Source organism: Hyla sarda, chromosome 7 (assembly GCF_029499605.1).
Source record: "Hyla sarda isolate aHylSar1 chromosome 7, aHylSar1.hap1, whole genome shotgun sequence".
Taxonomy (NCBI): Eukaryota; Metazoa; Chordata; class Amphibia; order Anura; family Hylidae; genus Hyla; species Hyla sarda.
The window spans coordinates 15,288,271-15,302,172 of NC_079195.1; the positions used below are offsets into that span (position 1 = coordinate 15,288,271).

The following is a 13,902-nucleotide window of genomic DNA, read 5'->3' on the forward strand; positions in this document are numbered from 1 at the left end:
CTGCGGTTGACCATAATCAGACCCGGAGCGAACACGCTCCGGGTCTGATTACAAACGGGGTGCTGCGTGCATGATCCCGGGGGTCCCCAGCTGCAGGACTCCCGCGATCAGGCATCATATCCCCTATCCTTTGGATAGGGGATAAGATGTTTAAGCACCGGAGAACCCCTTTAAGAGAACACTCCAGAAAAACTGATATGTTGTGTTATATCTAGTGCAGGACCTGTAAAGGCGGCACATGCTTTAAATTGCATCCTTATTTTAAGCCCCACCCCTGAGGTTCTCCACCAAATATACCCAAATGTATCACTGTCTACTGGATTGCTCCTTTAAAGGAGAACTCCAGAATAGAAAAATTGTCCTCCATACTGCCGGCAGTAAAAAAAAAATAAAGAGGTACATACCTTCCTTCGTTCGCCCGGTGCCTCCGGTAACCCACTCCGGTCTCCGCCGCGATCCTCTTCCTGGTGCATTATGACTCGCCGACCACCGGCAATCAGGAAAAGGATCGCGGCGGAGACCGGAGTGGGTTACTAGAGGCACCAGGTGAACGAAGGAAGGTATGTACCTCTATTTTTTTTTTACTGCCGGCAGTATGGAGGACAATTTTTCTATTCTGGAGTTCTCCTTTAAAGGAGCAATCCAGTAGACAGTGATACATTTGGTTATATTTGGTGGAGAACCTCAGGGGTGGGGCTTAAAATAAGGATGCAATTTATAGCATGTGCCGCCTTTACAGGTCCTGCACTAGATATAACACAACATATCAGTTTTTCTTGAGTGTTCTCTTAAAGGGGTTCTCCAGTGCTTAAACATCTTATCCCCTATCCAAAGGATAGGGGATATGATGCCTGATCGCGGGAGTCCCGCAGCTGGGGACCCCTGGGATCATGCACGCAGCACCCCGTTTGTAATCAGACCCGGAGCATGTTCACTCCGGGTCTGATTATGGTCGACCGCAGGGCTGCCGCCGCTCAGCCTATCGCCGGCCGAATCGGGACTCCGTTGCGGCCGGTGATTGGCTGAGTGCAGTATGACTCGCCGACCACCAGCAACCAGGAAGAGGATCGCGGCGGAGACCGGAGTTGGTTTTCCGGAGGCATCGGGGGAGCGAAGGAAGGTATGTACCTCTTTATTTTTTTTACTGCTGGCAGTATTGAGGAAGGGGGCAATTGAGGACAATTTTTCTATTCTGGAGTTCTCCTTTAAGGGTAAAGCTAGTCTTACTTGTTAGAAAAATGCCGGAGGAACCCAACAGCCATCTAATGTGTATGAGGGCTCCAAGACTCTCCTCCAACATCAGGTGACAGAAGAAAACTGGGATCAAGCAGCTGAACTTCAACATGCCAATTCTTTGTTCAGTGTGTGGAAGGGACGGAGGAGTCTGGCTGCGGCTTACATCCCACTCGGTTAAGAATATATGCATCCTGAGCACAGTATGCATGTGTACGGGAAGACCTCCCGCAGGATAAGCGTTTCTCTGTGCATGCCCAAGTTCACACATAAATAGTTTGGTCCGAATTTTGATAGTTTTTTATTTTTTATTTTTTTTTCTATGGCTGAAACCAAGAGTGCGTCCAAAATGCAGAAAAAAGTGAAAATATTTCAGTTCCACTCCTAATCTTGGTTAAAAAAATACTGCCAAAATACTATGTGTGATCAAAGTCTGAGTTTCTTTAGAAGAAGCCATGCCCTTATAGAATAATTTCCATGCTAATAACTAACCACATGCATGCAAAAAACCTATTATAAGAATTTGTACAATTTTCCAATGGGCAAGCCAATATCTGTACAATGGAATCACCACATTTTGGAAATTATTAGCAAATTGCCATCAGTCACTAGAAAAGGTTTTTAGCCTTTAAAGATTTTTGAAGCTAGATAAATATTCTTCCTGTAGAATCATTGATCATCAGCCCAACAACCTGACATTGGTCATATTGGATGAATTATCCTTGCCTATCCTGCCACTAGTCTTTCCTTCCTAATCCTTATCCCTTTCCTTCATTTTTTTTTTTGACAAGTTAAACATACAGCTAAGTGTTTGCATTGGGGAGGGAGCAAACATTAGCGGGTGAAGTGTCGCTTTATGTAATCTGTTCTTTTCTATGTATCGTTTTCAAAAAATCTGAATGAACAAAGTCAATGTTTTATTTAATTTATTTTTTTCTTGCAAACATAGCTTTAAGAGCCTAAACTGAAGCATAAGCGAGCGCGCGAGCGGTGAAATGGGGTTGGCGAACATGGAAGCTCGGAAGCACTCACCTCTTCCCGTAATTTTATCAACTGCGACGAGAATGCACAAAGAGAGATAAAAAGGAAAAGAGAAGGCAAGAGAGAGATCAGTTGTGTGACAGGATACAGAATTAACACTGACAATTTATCTGTTTACATGTTTAGCATTTAAAAAAAAAGAAATCACAGACAAACACATTAAACGCAGCTTAAACGTCGACTACGTGGCGGGCGCCTATTTTTATTTTTTTTACTTTTTTTGTGAGTGACTAAAAGATCAGTTTCTCATACTGTCACATTAAACAGAAAAAATGGTTTGGGATTCTCTTTTAAAACCACATCTGAGACGCGATCATCAAGTAGAGGGGAATGGCTCGGTGGAGCTCTGTTACAAAGAGAGAAAAAAAGGTTTTAGCCTCAGTATTCTTTATCATATAGACTTACGCCCAGTCACCCCGAGACAAAATCACTTATTCTTGGTGGTACCTGGGATAACTACTTAGGCCGCAAAAAGAAAAAAAAAAAGTCTCTGCCCATCCCATAAAAAAAATGGGCACAGCGGCCATGCCGTGGTACTCGTCTGGTGCACAGCGGTTACATAGTCTGTGACAACTATAACAACAACAACACCGAGCTGTCTAGATGTTTAGTCCAATCTAGAAAATCAGCAACATAAAAAAAATTCTCTCTTTTTGCATGTGGTTTTCGGTTCAGCATATTCCTGCCAGGTGCTTGTGAACCAAATCCCAGTATTCTCAGATTACCCTCCGAGCTAAGCACATTTATCCAACGTCTTTCTCATACAGTCCATTCTCCTTAAAAAGCATTTGTTGGTCTTAATGACAACCCACGGGGACAAGATTGAGGTTTTCAGTAAGCAAATTATTGCAGCTCCGCTGCTCCGAAATAGAGTTTGGGTCAGGAGATGGCAAGCATCGCGGCTGGAGTTTTAGGAGTAGCAGTGAAAAAAAAAATGGAAAAAAGCTTCTGTTTGGTAATGAGTGACGGGACAATGTGAATGCATCCCAGAGATAGCAACAGAAACTACAACCGGGACTATGATATCAGTCAATGTGTTGAAGTTTTAGATCCCATTTCCAATATGTTGATCTCTAGGAATAAAAATGTAATACTTTTTTTTTTATTATTTATTCATTTTACAAAATAAATAAAAAATTATGTTTATGACTATTTCGGGTCATCCCTACTTTTAAAAATCAATAGTTAAATAAAAATGATTACATTTTTTAATAAAAATTAAAAACTATTTAAAAATTACATAAATAAATAGGGTTAACTTTAATTTATCTTAAAAAAAGAAGGGCAAAAATAAACTATAAAAAACTAAATAAATTATTAATATAAAAAAAAAAAATTATAAAAAAGGAAAAATGTTAAAATATAAAATGAAATTAAAGCCTGGGTCAGTTAAGTTATATTGTTTGCAATTCTTAATAAAAATTTAATCATTAATGTTTATTCTGTAAGTCTTTTGTAAAGGCAGATCTTACTTGGCCTAAACTATCTATTTATTTAGATTTTATTTATTTATTTATTTTTTTACACAACTCTGGTTACTCTAGCTATTTTAATTTTTTTATTTTTAAAGTTTTTATGTTTTATAATTGATGGGCATTAAAAGATGTAATACTAATATCACATATAGGTTCCATGTTTTGAACTGACTTTTGTGTATTGAATATTTCTGCCGTTGTTTTAGGTCCATGAAGATGCAGATGCTGTCCTGTCTCACTTTATGACAGATAGATATTTAGATTTTGTTCAGAAACGCAAATTACCAAGGGAGGGAATTCTCACTTTCAGAACGATATTAGTAATCAGTAGAAATATTAAGTTTTAAAAGTTTACATCAGCCACGGGGGTTACTGGGAAGACTTTTTATGCCACATTCAAAGATCATTAAAACATTAGGATTTTCTTTTTTTTTTAACAACCCCCCCCCACCCCCCCCCCCCCCCCCCCCAACCCCATCACAAACAAAAAAAAAAAGAAATCTTTATCTTATTTGTGCTGGATGGCTGAATTTAAGCCTTTTTTTGCAGGATTTGTCACTGAGCAAAGTAGCAGAATGTGTCTCCTTTATCATTTTAATCAATGACACATTCAATCAAATTAAGAAAAAAAAAAATAACACATGCAAAAACATAAAATCAAAAAGAAATTTATATTTTTGTTTCCAATGGCATCATCAAATGTAAAGTAGTCACCGCTAATTCGGATATTCTTAAAAAGACAGAAGGGTAATTTCCCTACTTCTTTCCGAAAATATTAACAAAGATCTTTATTTATTATTTCTTCCCATCAACACCGAATTTGATGCGAGGGGTAATGTATGTGATCCTTTGTAGAATCGGGAGGAGGAAAAAAAAAATCTGGTTTGCGCCGGTTTGAGCCAGTGGAATCTCTTGTGGTTAAGCCGTCTGCTGTGACTAAAATCAAAACATGCCGCGGCGTGTGCAGTGGGGTTGGAGGCGCATGCACGTGACTCCCCAAACCACCGAAAAATATATATATAAAAAAACACAAAAAAAACGATGTGACGACCATTCCTGCCAGCATGCTGATAACAAATAAATGCTGAACTCTATTAAACGCCCCTTCCCTATTATCGTGGGTCGAACAGACAATTTTCTGAACTTATGATGGTTGTCTATTTACTTCTCTATAAACCCTCGCCGTGCGTAGAAGAGATTTGAGCTTGCTAATGATCTTCTCTGCCGGGGCTATATGAGATGATACCGGCCTTCTTCAGATCTCGGGGAATTAAATTGACCAACTTCACCCGCCAGCTCTGTAGCTGAAGACTGATGTACTTTGTGCTCAGCGAGCCAAATCTCACACCAAAAGAATCGAACGGGCAAAAAAATTAAGTATCTTGTGCTTGGCAAATATGGGGGTCCCTAATCTGTATTTATTTTATTTTTATTTTTTTTATATGTACCGTGTGGTTCCACTTAATGAAATGAAGAGTTAAAACAACAATATCATCATCCTCCCGTATGTCTACTCGTAATAATAACAATAAATAAAGCACCAACCAATAAGGTCATTTCAGAAACGCTTTAAAGTAAAATTATGCAAATTGAATATTTTGTGAGTTGCAAAAACAAAATTTCCATTCCAGCTGACGTCTTGATAAACAATTGTTTCTATAATCAGTGATCTTTTATGTTTACTTGTTGACAATTTCTTTCAATGGGTCAAATTGTTTTGTGGTTTTTTTTATTATTTATTTATTATTTTATCATTATTATTTACTTTATTTTATTTTAATTATCTTATTGGGTGAATTTTTTTGATTTTTTTTTTCTTTTAGAAATGTAAAAAAATATTAATTATACATTAACTATATAAAAAAAATTCAAGTGTTAAGCAAACAACTCAACTTACTGGAGATATATATAGCGTATTCTTCTATAAAGGGATGAGTTACACTCTGCTTATTAAGAAAATATATCTATTACGGTAATACATACACACACCTATAGATATTTTTCTTATTTATATTTTCAATTTAATCTTATTCATTTATTTTTTGTTATACGCACAGAATATATATATATATATATATATATATATATATATATATATATTTAAAAAATAAATAAAATCTTCTCTGTAGTGATCATAATGGCGCTAAAATAAAATTTTTCCTATAAGCAAAAATAGAACAAAAAGTTAAAAAATAACTTATTGAAAAATGTATTTAAAAAATGCTGCAAAAGGGATATGAGTTTTCTGACCTGATGGACAGATCTTGCATAGAAGAGAATAAGAAGGACGCCTGAGGTCATTGAGGGAACCTGTGACTTACATGTCATCTCTGTATTTCTATCTGAGACATGTGGAGTACACAAGAGCGGCCGTCATCACCTTTGTAGACAATATCCCTTTAAGATGTCTGAAAATCTCCCCAGGTTATGACTGTGAGGACACTTCCTCAACTTTTCATGTATGTATTTGATATGTATATGTACGGTAAGTATAATAGACATGTAAGAGCATATATGGATACACACACATTATGTATACATATATATATATATATATACACACACACACATATACATATATATACATACACGAAATGTAAGAGACGTGTGTAGCTTTACATGACAAAGAAGATAGAACAGAATAGAGAAAAAGAATGTAAAACCTACAGATTATAGCAGCAGGAGCTGAGGGTGGAGTTAAATTATAATATAAATAATCATAACATTGTAATTTACAGATTTACTTAATTCACTTTTATTACCAATAGTCAAATGTTAATATTAAAATTATAACAAGGAAAATTCAACCAACTCCTTGTTTCAATGTGATTCGTCAATACAATATATAAAGTATACATAAAGTATATACAGTATTTTATATAAAGTAAAGGTTTTGTTTTTTCTCAATTTTAATGACTTTATCAAAGGTGTTGATAAAATGTCCAAAATAAACAGGAAAGAAAAAAAAGAAAGAAAGAAAAAGAGCGAGCAGAGACTATTTACATTTCTCAGCTTTAGAATATATTATTTATAATACAGAGATACTTTACAATAATATATCAATATTATAGTGATAATCCCCTATAATATGGAAAAACTCCAGCATAATTTACTATGTAATCAAAATAAAATATTCACATATATATTTATATTTGGCACTCTCCTTTAATATATTGATAATCCCCATAGTCTAATGTATAATGTAACAATACTTCCCATTATATAGAAATAGTGGTACTTTTTTATATTAAATTCCATATAATAATATAATATTTGCTTATACCCCCTATAATATAATTATGTATATTCTAGGGATAGCGTCCTGTTAAATAAATGTTATAATTTGAAGATGATCTATACTATATTCTATTTATATTTTATTCTATATTCTTGTATAGATATACTCCCCTAAGGCTCTGTTCACATATCTGGTCATAATTTGGTTTCTTACACGACAGATAGCAACAACGCTTGGTGGAATTAAATGGTGTCCATGGTTTTACTGGAAAAACAACAGGGCAAACTGCGGTATTTCTTTTCCAAATTCTGCAAAGAATGTTCCATATGGAGATGTGAACAAAGCCTAAAATACAGTAATTATTCCTATTCCATACTAGAACAATATTCCACTATAACAATCTATACTAATACTCCCCTATAACATAATATTCCACTATAACAATCTATACTAATACTCCCCTATAACATAATATTCCACTATAACAATCTTTACTATATTAATATATTAATCTATAATACATAGCACAATCTATAGAATAATACTCTATGACAATCTTTATTATAAAAATACATCCCTATAACAATCTTTTCTAGAATACTCCCTATAACATAATGTATACTATAAGAATACTCCCCTAGAACATAATGTATACTATAATAATATACTCCTATAACAACGTATAGTATAATAATATTCCCCTATAACATGTATACTATAATAATATACTCCTATAACAATCTATACTATAATATACTCCTATAACAATCTATACTATAATATACTCCTATAACAATCTACCGTATACTATAATATTCCCCTATAACATAATGTATACAATAATATTCCCCTATAACATGTATACTATAATAAATTTATACTCCTATAACAATCTATACTATAATATACTCCTACAACATAATTTATACTATAATAATATTCCCCTAAAACATAATGTATACTATAATACTCCCCTATAAGATAATGTATACTATAATAATAATATACTCCTATAACATAATGTATACTATAATAATACTCCCCTATAATATAATGTATACTATAATAATACTCCCTATAACATAATGTATACTATAATAATATACTCCTATAACATAATGTATACTATAATAATATTCCCCTATAATATAATGTATACTATAATAATACTCCCCTATAAGATAATGTATACTATTATAATATACCCCTATAACATAATGTATACTATAATAATATTCCCCTATAATATAATGTATACTATAATAATATACTCCTATAACATAATGTATACTATAATAATATACCCCTATAAGATAATGTATACTATAATAATACTCCCCTATAACATAATGTATAATATAATAATATACTCCTATAACATAATGTATACTATAATACTCCCCTATAAGATAATGTATACTATAATAATATACTCCTATAACATAATGTATACTATAATACTCCCCTATAACATAATGTATACTATAATAATACTCTCCTATAACATAATGTATAATATAATAATATACTCCCCTATAACATAATGTATACTATAATAATATACTACTATAACATAATGTATACTATAATAATATTCCCCTATAAGATAATGTATACAATAATATACTCCTATAACATAATGTATAATATAATAATATTCCCCTATAACATAATGTATACTATAATAATATACTCCCCTATAATATAATGTATACTATAATAATATACTACTATAACATAATCTATACTATAATAATATTCCCCTATAAGATAATGTATACTATAATAATATTCCCCTATAACATAATGTATACTATAATAATATTCCCCTATAACATAATGTATACTATAATAATATTCCCCTATAACATAATGTATACTATAATAATATACTACTATAACATAATCTATACTATAATAATATACTCCTATAACATAATGTATACTATAATAATATACTCCTATAACATAATGTATAATATAATAATATTCCCCTATAACATAATGTATACTATAATAATACTCCCCTATAAGAGAATCTATACCATAATATTCCCCTATAACATAATGTATACTATAATAATACTCCCCTAACAATCTATACTATAATATACTCCTATAACATAATGTATACTATAATAATATTCCCCTATAACATAATGTATACTATAATAATATACTCCTATAACATAATGTATACTATAATAATACTCCCCTATAACATAATGTATACTATAATAATACTCCCCTATAACATAATGTATACTATAATAATACTCCCCTATAACATAATGTATACTATAATAATACTCCCCTATAACATAATGTATACTATAATAATACTCCCCTATAACATAATGTATACTATAATAATATTCCCCTATAACATAATGTATACTATAATAATATACTACTATAACATAATGTATACTATAATAATATACTACTATAACATAATCTACACTATAATAATATTCCCCTATAAGATAATGTATACTATAATAATATACCCCTATAAGATAATGTATACTATAATAATACTCCCCTATAACATAATGTATACTATAATAATACTCCCCTATAACATAATGTATACTATAATACTCCCCTATAATATAATGTATACTATAATAACATTCCCCTATAACATAATGTATATTATAATAATACTCCCCTATACCATAATGTATACTATAATAATATACTCCTATAACAACGTATAGTATAATAACATTCCCCTATAACATAATGTATACTATAATAATACTCCCCTATAACATAATATATACTATACTACTACCCTATAACATAATCTATATACTATAATAATACTCCCCTATAACAAACTATACTATAATATTCCCCTATAACATAATGTATACTATAATAATACTCCCCTATAACAATTTATACTGTAATAATACTCCCCTATAACATAATATATACTATACTACTACCCTATAACATAATCTATACTATAATACTACCCTATAACAATCTTTACTATAATAATACTCTCCCCCCCTATAACATAATTTATACTGTAATAAAACTCCCCTACAACATAATCTATACTATACTACCATATAACATAATTTATACTATAATACTGCCCTACATGATAACCTATACTATAATACTACCCTATAACACAATTTATACTATAATACTCCTCTACAACATAATTTATACTATAATACTCCTCTGCAACACAATTTATACTATAATACTCGTCTAAAATATAATTTATACTATAATACTCCTCTACAATATAATTTATACTATAATACTCCTCTACAATATAATTTATACTATAATACTCCTCTACAACATCATTTATACTGTAATACTACTCTGCAAAATAATTTATACTATAATACTCGTCTAAAATATAATGTATACTTTAATGCTCCTCTACAACATAATGTATACTATAATACTCGTCTACAACATCATTTATACTATAATACTCCTCTACAACATTATTTATACTGTAATACTCCTCTACAATATAATTAATACTATAATACTCCTATACAAAATCATTTATGCTATAATACTCCTCTATAACATCATTTATACTATAATACTTCTCTACAACATCATTTATACACATATGGCAAGTGCAGCACAGCTCACTCGGTCACCCCTCCCACGTCCCGGACAGAACCGGACCTTGGTTCACGTGTAAATGATAAGAAACAGATGTCCAGCGCAGATGTCAAGCAATACGAAATTCTTTATTCAGTCATAACGCTAAGTGATGACAGGTGACGCGTTTCGGCCGCAATCAACGGCCTTAGTCTAGACTAAGGCCGTTGATTGTGGCCGAAACGCGTCACCTGTCATCACTTAGCATTATGGCTGAATAAAGAATTTCGTATTGCTTGACATCCGCGCTGGACATCTGTTTCTCAACATAATGTATACTATAATACTCCTCTACAATATAATTTATACTATAATACCCCTCTACAATATAATGTATACTATAATACTCCTCTACAACATCATTTATACTATAATACTCCTCTACAATATAATTTATACTATAATACTCCTCTACAATATAATTTATACTATAATACTCCTCTACAATATAATGTATACTATAATACTCCTCTACAACATAATGTATACTATAATACTCCTCTACAACATAATGTATACTATAATACTCCTCTACAATATAATGTATACTATAATACTCCTCTACAATATAATGTATACTATAATACTCCTCTACAATATAATGTATACTATAATACTCCTCTACAATATAATGTATACTATAATACTCCTCCACAACATAATTTATACTATGATACTCCTCCACAATATAATTTATACTATGATACTCCTCTACAATATAATGTATACTATAATACTCCTCTACAATATAATTTATACGATAATACTCCTCCACAACATAATGTATACTATGATACTCCTCTACAATATAATGTATACTATAATACTCCTCCACAACATAATGTATACTAAAATACTCCTCTACAATATAATGTATACTATGATACTCCTCTACAACATCATTTATACTGTAATACTCCTCTACAATATAATGTATACTATAATACTCCTCTACAATATAATGTATACTATAATTCTCCTCCACAACATAATGTATACTATAATACTCCTCTACAATATAATGTATACTATGATACTCCTCTACAACATCATTTATACTATAATACTCCTCTACAATATAATGTATACTATAATACTCCTCTACAACATAATGTATACTATGATACTCCTCTACAATATAATGTATACTATGATACTCCTCTACAACATAATTTATACTATAATACCCTTCTACAATATAATGTATACTATAATTCTCCTCCACAACATAATGTATACTATGATACTCGTCTACAACATCATTTATACTATAATACTCCTCTACAATATAATGTATACTATGATACTCCTCTACAATATAATGTATACTATAATACCCCTCTACAATATAATGTATACTATAATACCCCTCTACAATATAATGTATACTATAATACTCCTCTACAATATAATTTATACTATAATACTCCTCTACAATATAATTTATACTATAATACTCCTCTACAATATAATTTATACTATGATACTCCTCTACAATATAATTTATACTATGATACTCCTCTACAACATCATTTATACTATAATACTCCTCTACAATATAATTTATACTATAATACTCCTCTACAATATAATTTATACTATAATACTCCTCTACAACATAATGTATACTATAATACCCCTCTACAATATAATGTATACTATAATACTCCTCTACAATATAATTTATACTATAATACTCCTCTACAATATAATTTATACTATAATTCTCCTCTACAATATAATGTATACTATAATACTCCTCTACAATATAATTTATACTATAATACTCCTCTACAATATAATTTATACTATAATACTCCTCTACAATATAATTTATACTATAATACTCCTCTACAATATAATTTATACTATAATACTCCTCTACAATATAATTTATACTATAATACTCCTCTACAATATAATTTATACTATAATACTCCTCTACAACATCATTTATACTATAATACTCCTCTACAATATAATTTATACTATAATACTCCTCTACAATAAGATCATTTATAATATAGAGAAACTCTGCAATAACATGATAGCATTTATACTTTCAGTACTATATAATCTATATTACCACGACACCGCACAGTAATATAAATGACATATAATCTATCGCATTATTTTTACTGTACGCGCCACAAAAGCTCCCAGCCTACATGTTACACTTATCTCTGGAACTCCAAATGAGGACAATGTTATTTTGGCCTGCGGTCAGGATTTACAGATATTTGCCGTATAATATAGCGCAGCATACTGCTCTATTCCATATGGGGGATTTAGTAAAGAAAATATATACAGCCCAGTGTAAGTCTATGGGTGATGAACACCAATATAGCTTTTAGGGCAGTGTTAACCAACCAATGAGCCTCCAGCTGTTGCAAAACTACAACTCTATAACATAACATAATTGCAACAGCTGTAGGCACACTGGTTGGGAAACACTTTTTTTGTTTTCAGCCGGTTCTCAATGGATGTATCCAAATACTGACATGCTGGGAGTTGTAGTCTGCAACAGCTGGAGGCACCCTGGTTGGGAAGCACTGTGGTCAGACAATGCTGGGAGTTGTAGTTGTGCAACAGCTGGAGGCACATTAGGTGGGAAGCACTGTGTTGGGGCAATGCAATCAACCACTGTTTAGCGTCCCTCAGCGGGAGCATATACAATGGTGAATGTGCTTAAATGGAAGCATTTACCGCAATGTGAATGGAGTCAAAGCAACAAGTCAACATCATGACTGGTTTGACTTCAATATGGTTGTTTTATGGATGACAGCTAGAAAACCATGTAACATGTCACCAAAAAAAAAAAATGGGTTATTACGTGCAGTGGTGCTACTTGATCTGTTGCAAAACTACAACTCCCAGCATGCTCTAGCAGCCGTATGTATGCTTGGGGCTGTTATGTCACAAAAGCTGGAGAGCTGCAGCTTGCAGACATTGCCTATAACAAAAAAAACATAACATAGGATGTAAACTCTCGTAGATCAGGTGGGCCGCTACGGTGGGCAATCCAGTAGATGGACCCAGAATGTAAAGGCGCATTCACACTATGGAATTTCTGAGCCGAGTAATTCAGCTGGGAAACTCCAGTGCAGCAGCCTCCTATTGTTTTCAATGAGATTCATCTACACCATATGCCTGTGTTTCCCAACCAGGGTGCCTCCAGCTGTTGCAAAACTACAACTCCCAGCATGCCCGGACAGCCAAAGGCTGTCCGGGCATGCTGGGAATTGTAGTTTTGCAACAGCTGAG

At 32.1% G+C, this 13,902-nt stretch overlaps 1 protein-coding gene across 7 annotated transcripts in view; it reads right to left on the reverse strand.

Moving 5' to 3' along the window:
* Positions 1 to 13,902, reverse strand: part of VTI1A (vesicle transport through interaction with t-SNAREs 1A) — a 432,905-nt gene that overhangs the window by 338,939 nt on the left and 80,064 nt on the right. For 5 of the 7 annotated variants that reach the window (XM_056530378.1, XM_056530382.1, XM_056530380.1 and 2 more), the window contains exon 5: positions 2,266 to 2,286. The exons of the other annotated variants lie outside the window; for them this stretch is intronic. In XM_056530378.1, coding sequence (XP_056386353.1) covers positions 2,266 to 2,286 — 21 coding nt within the window. The remainder of the gene's footprint in view (positions 1 to 2,265; positions 2,287 to 13,902) is intronic. 7 annotated transcript variants of the gene reach the window in all.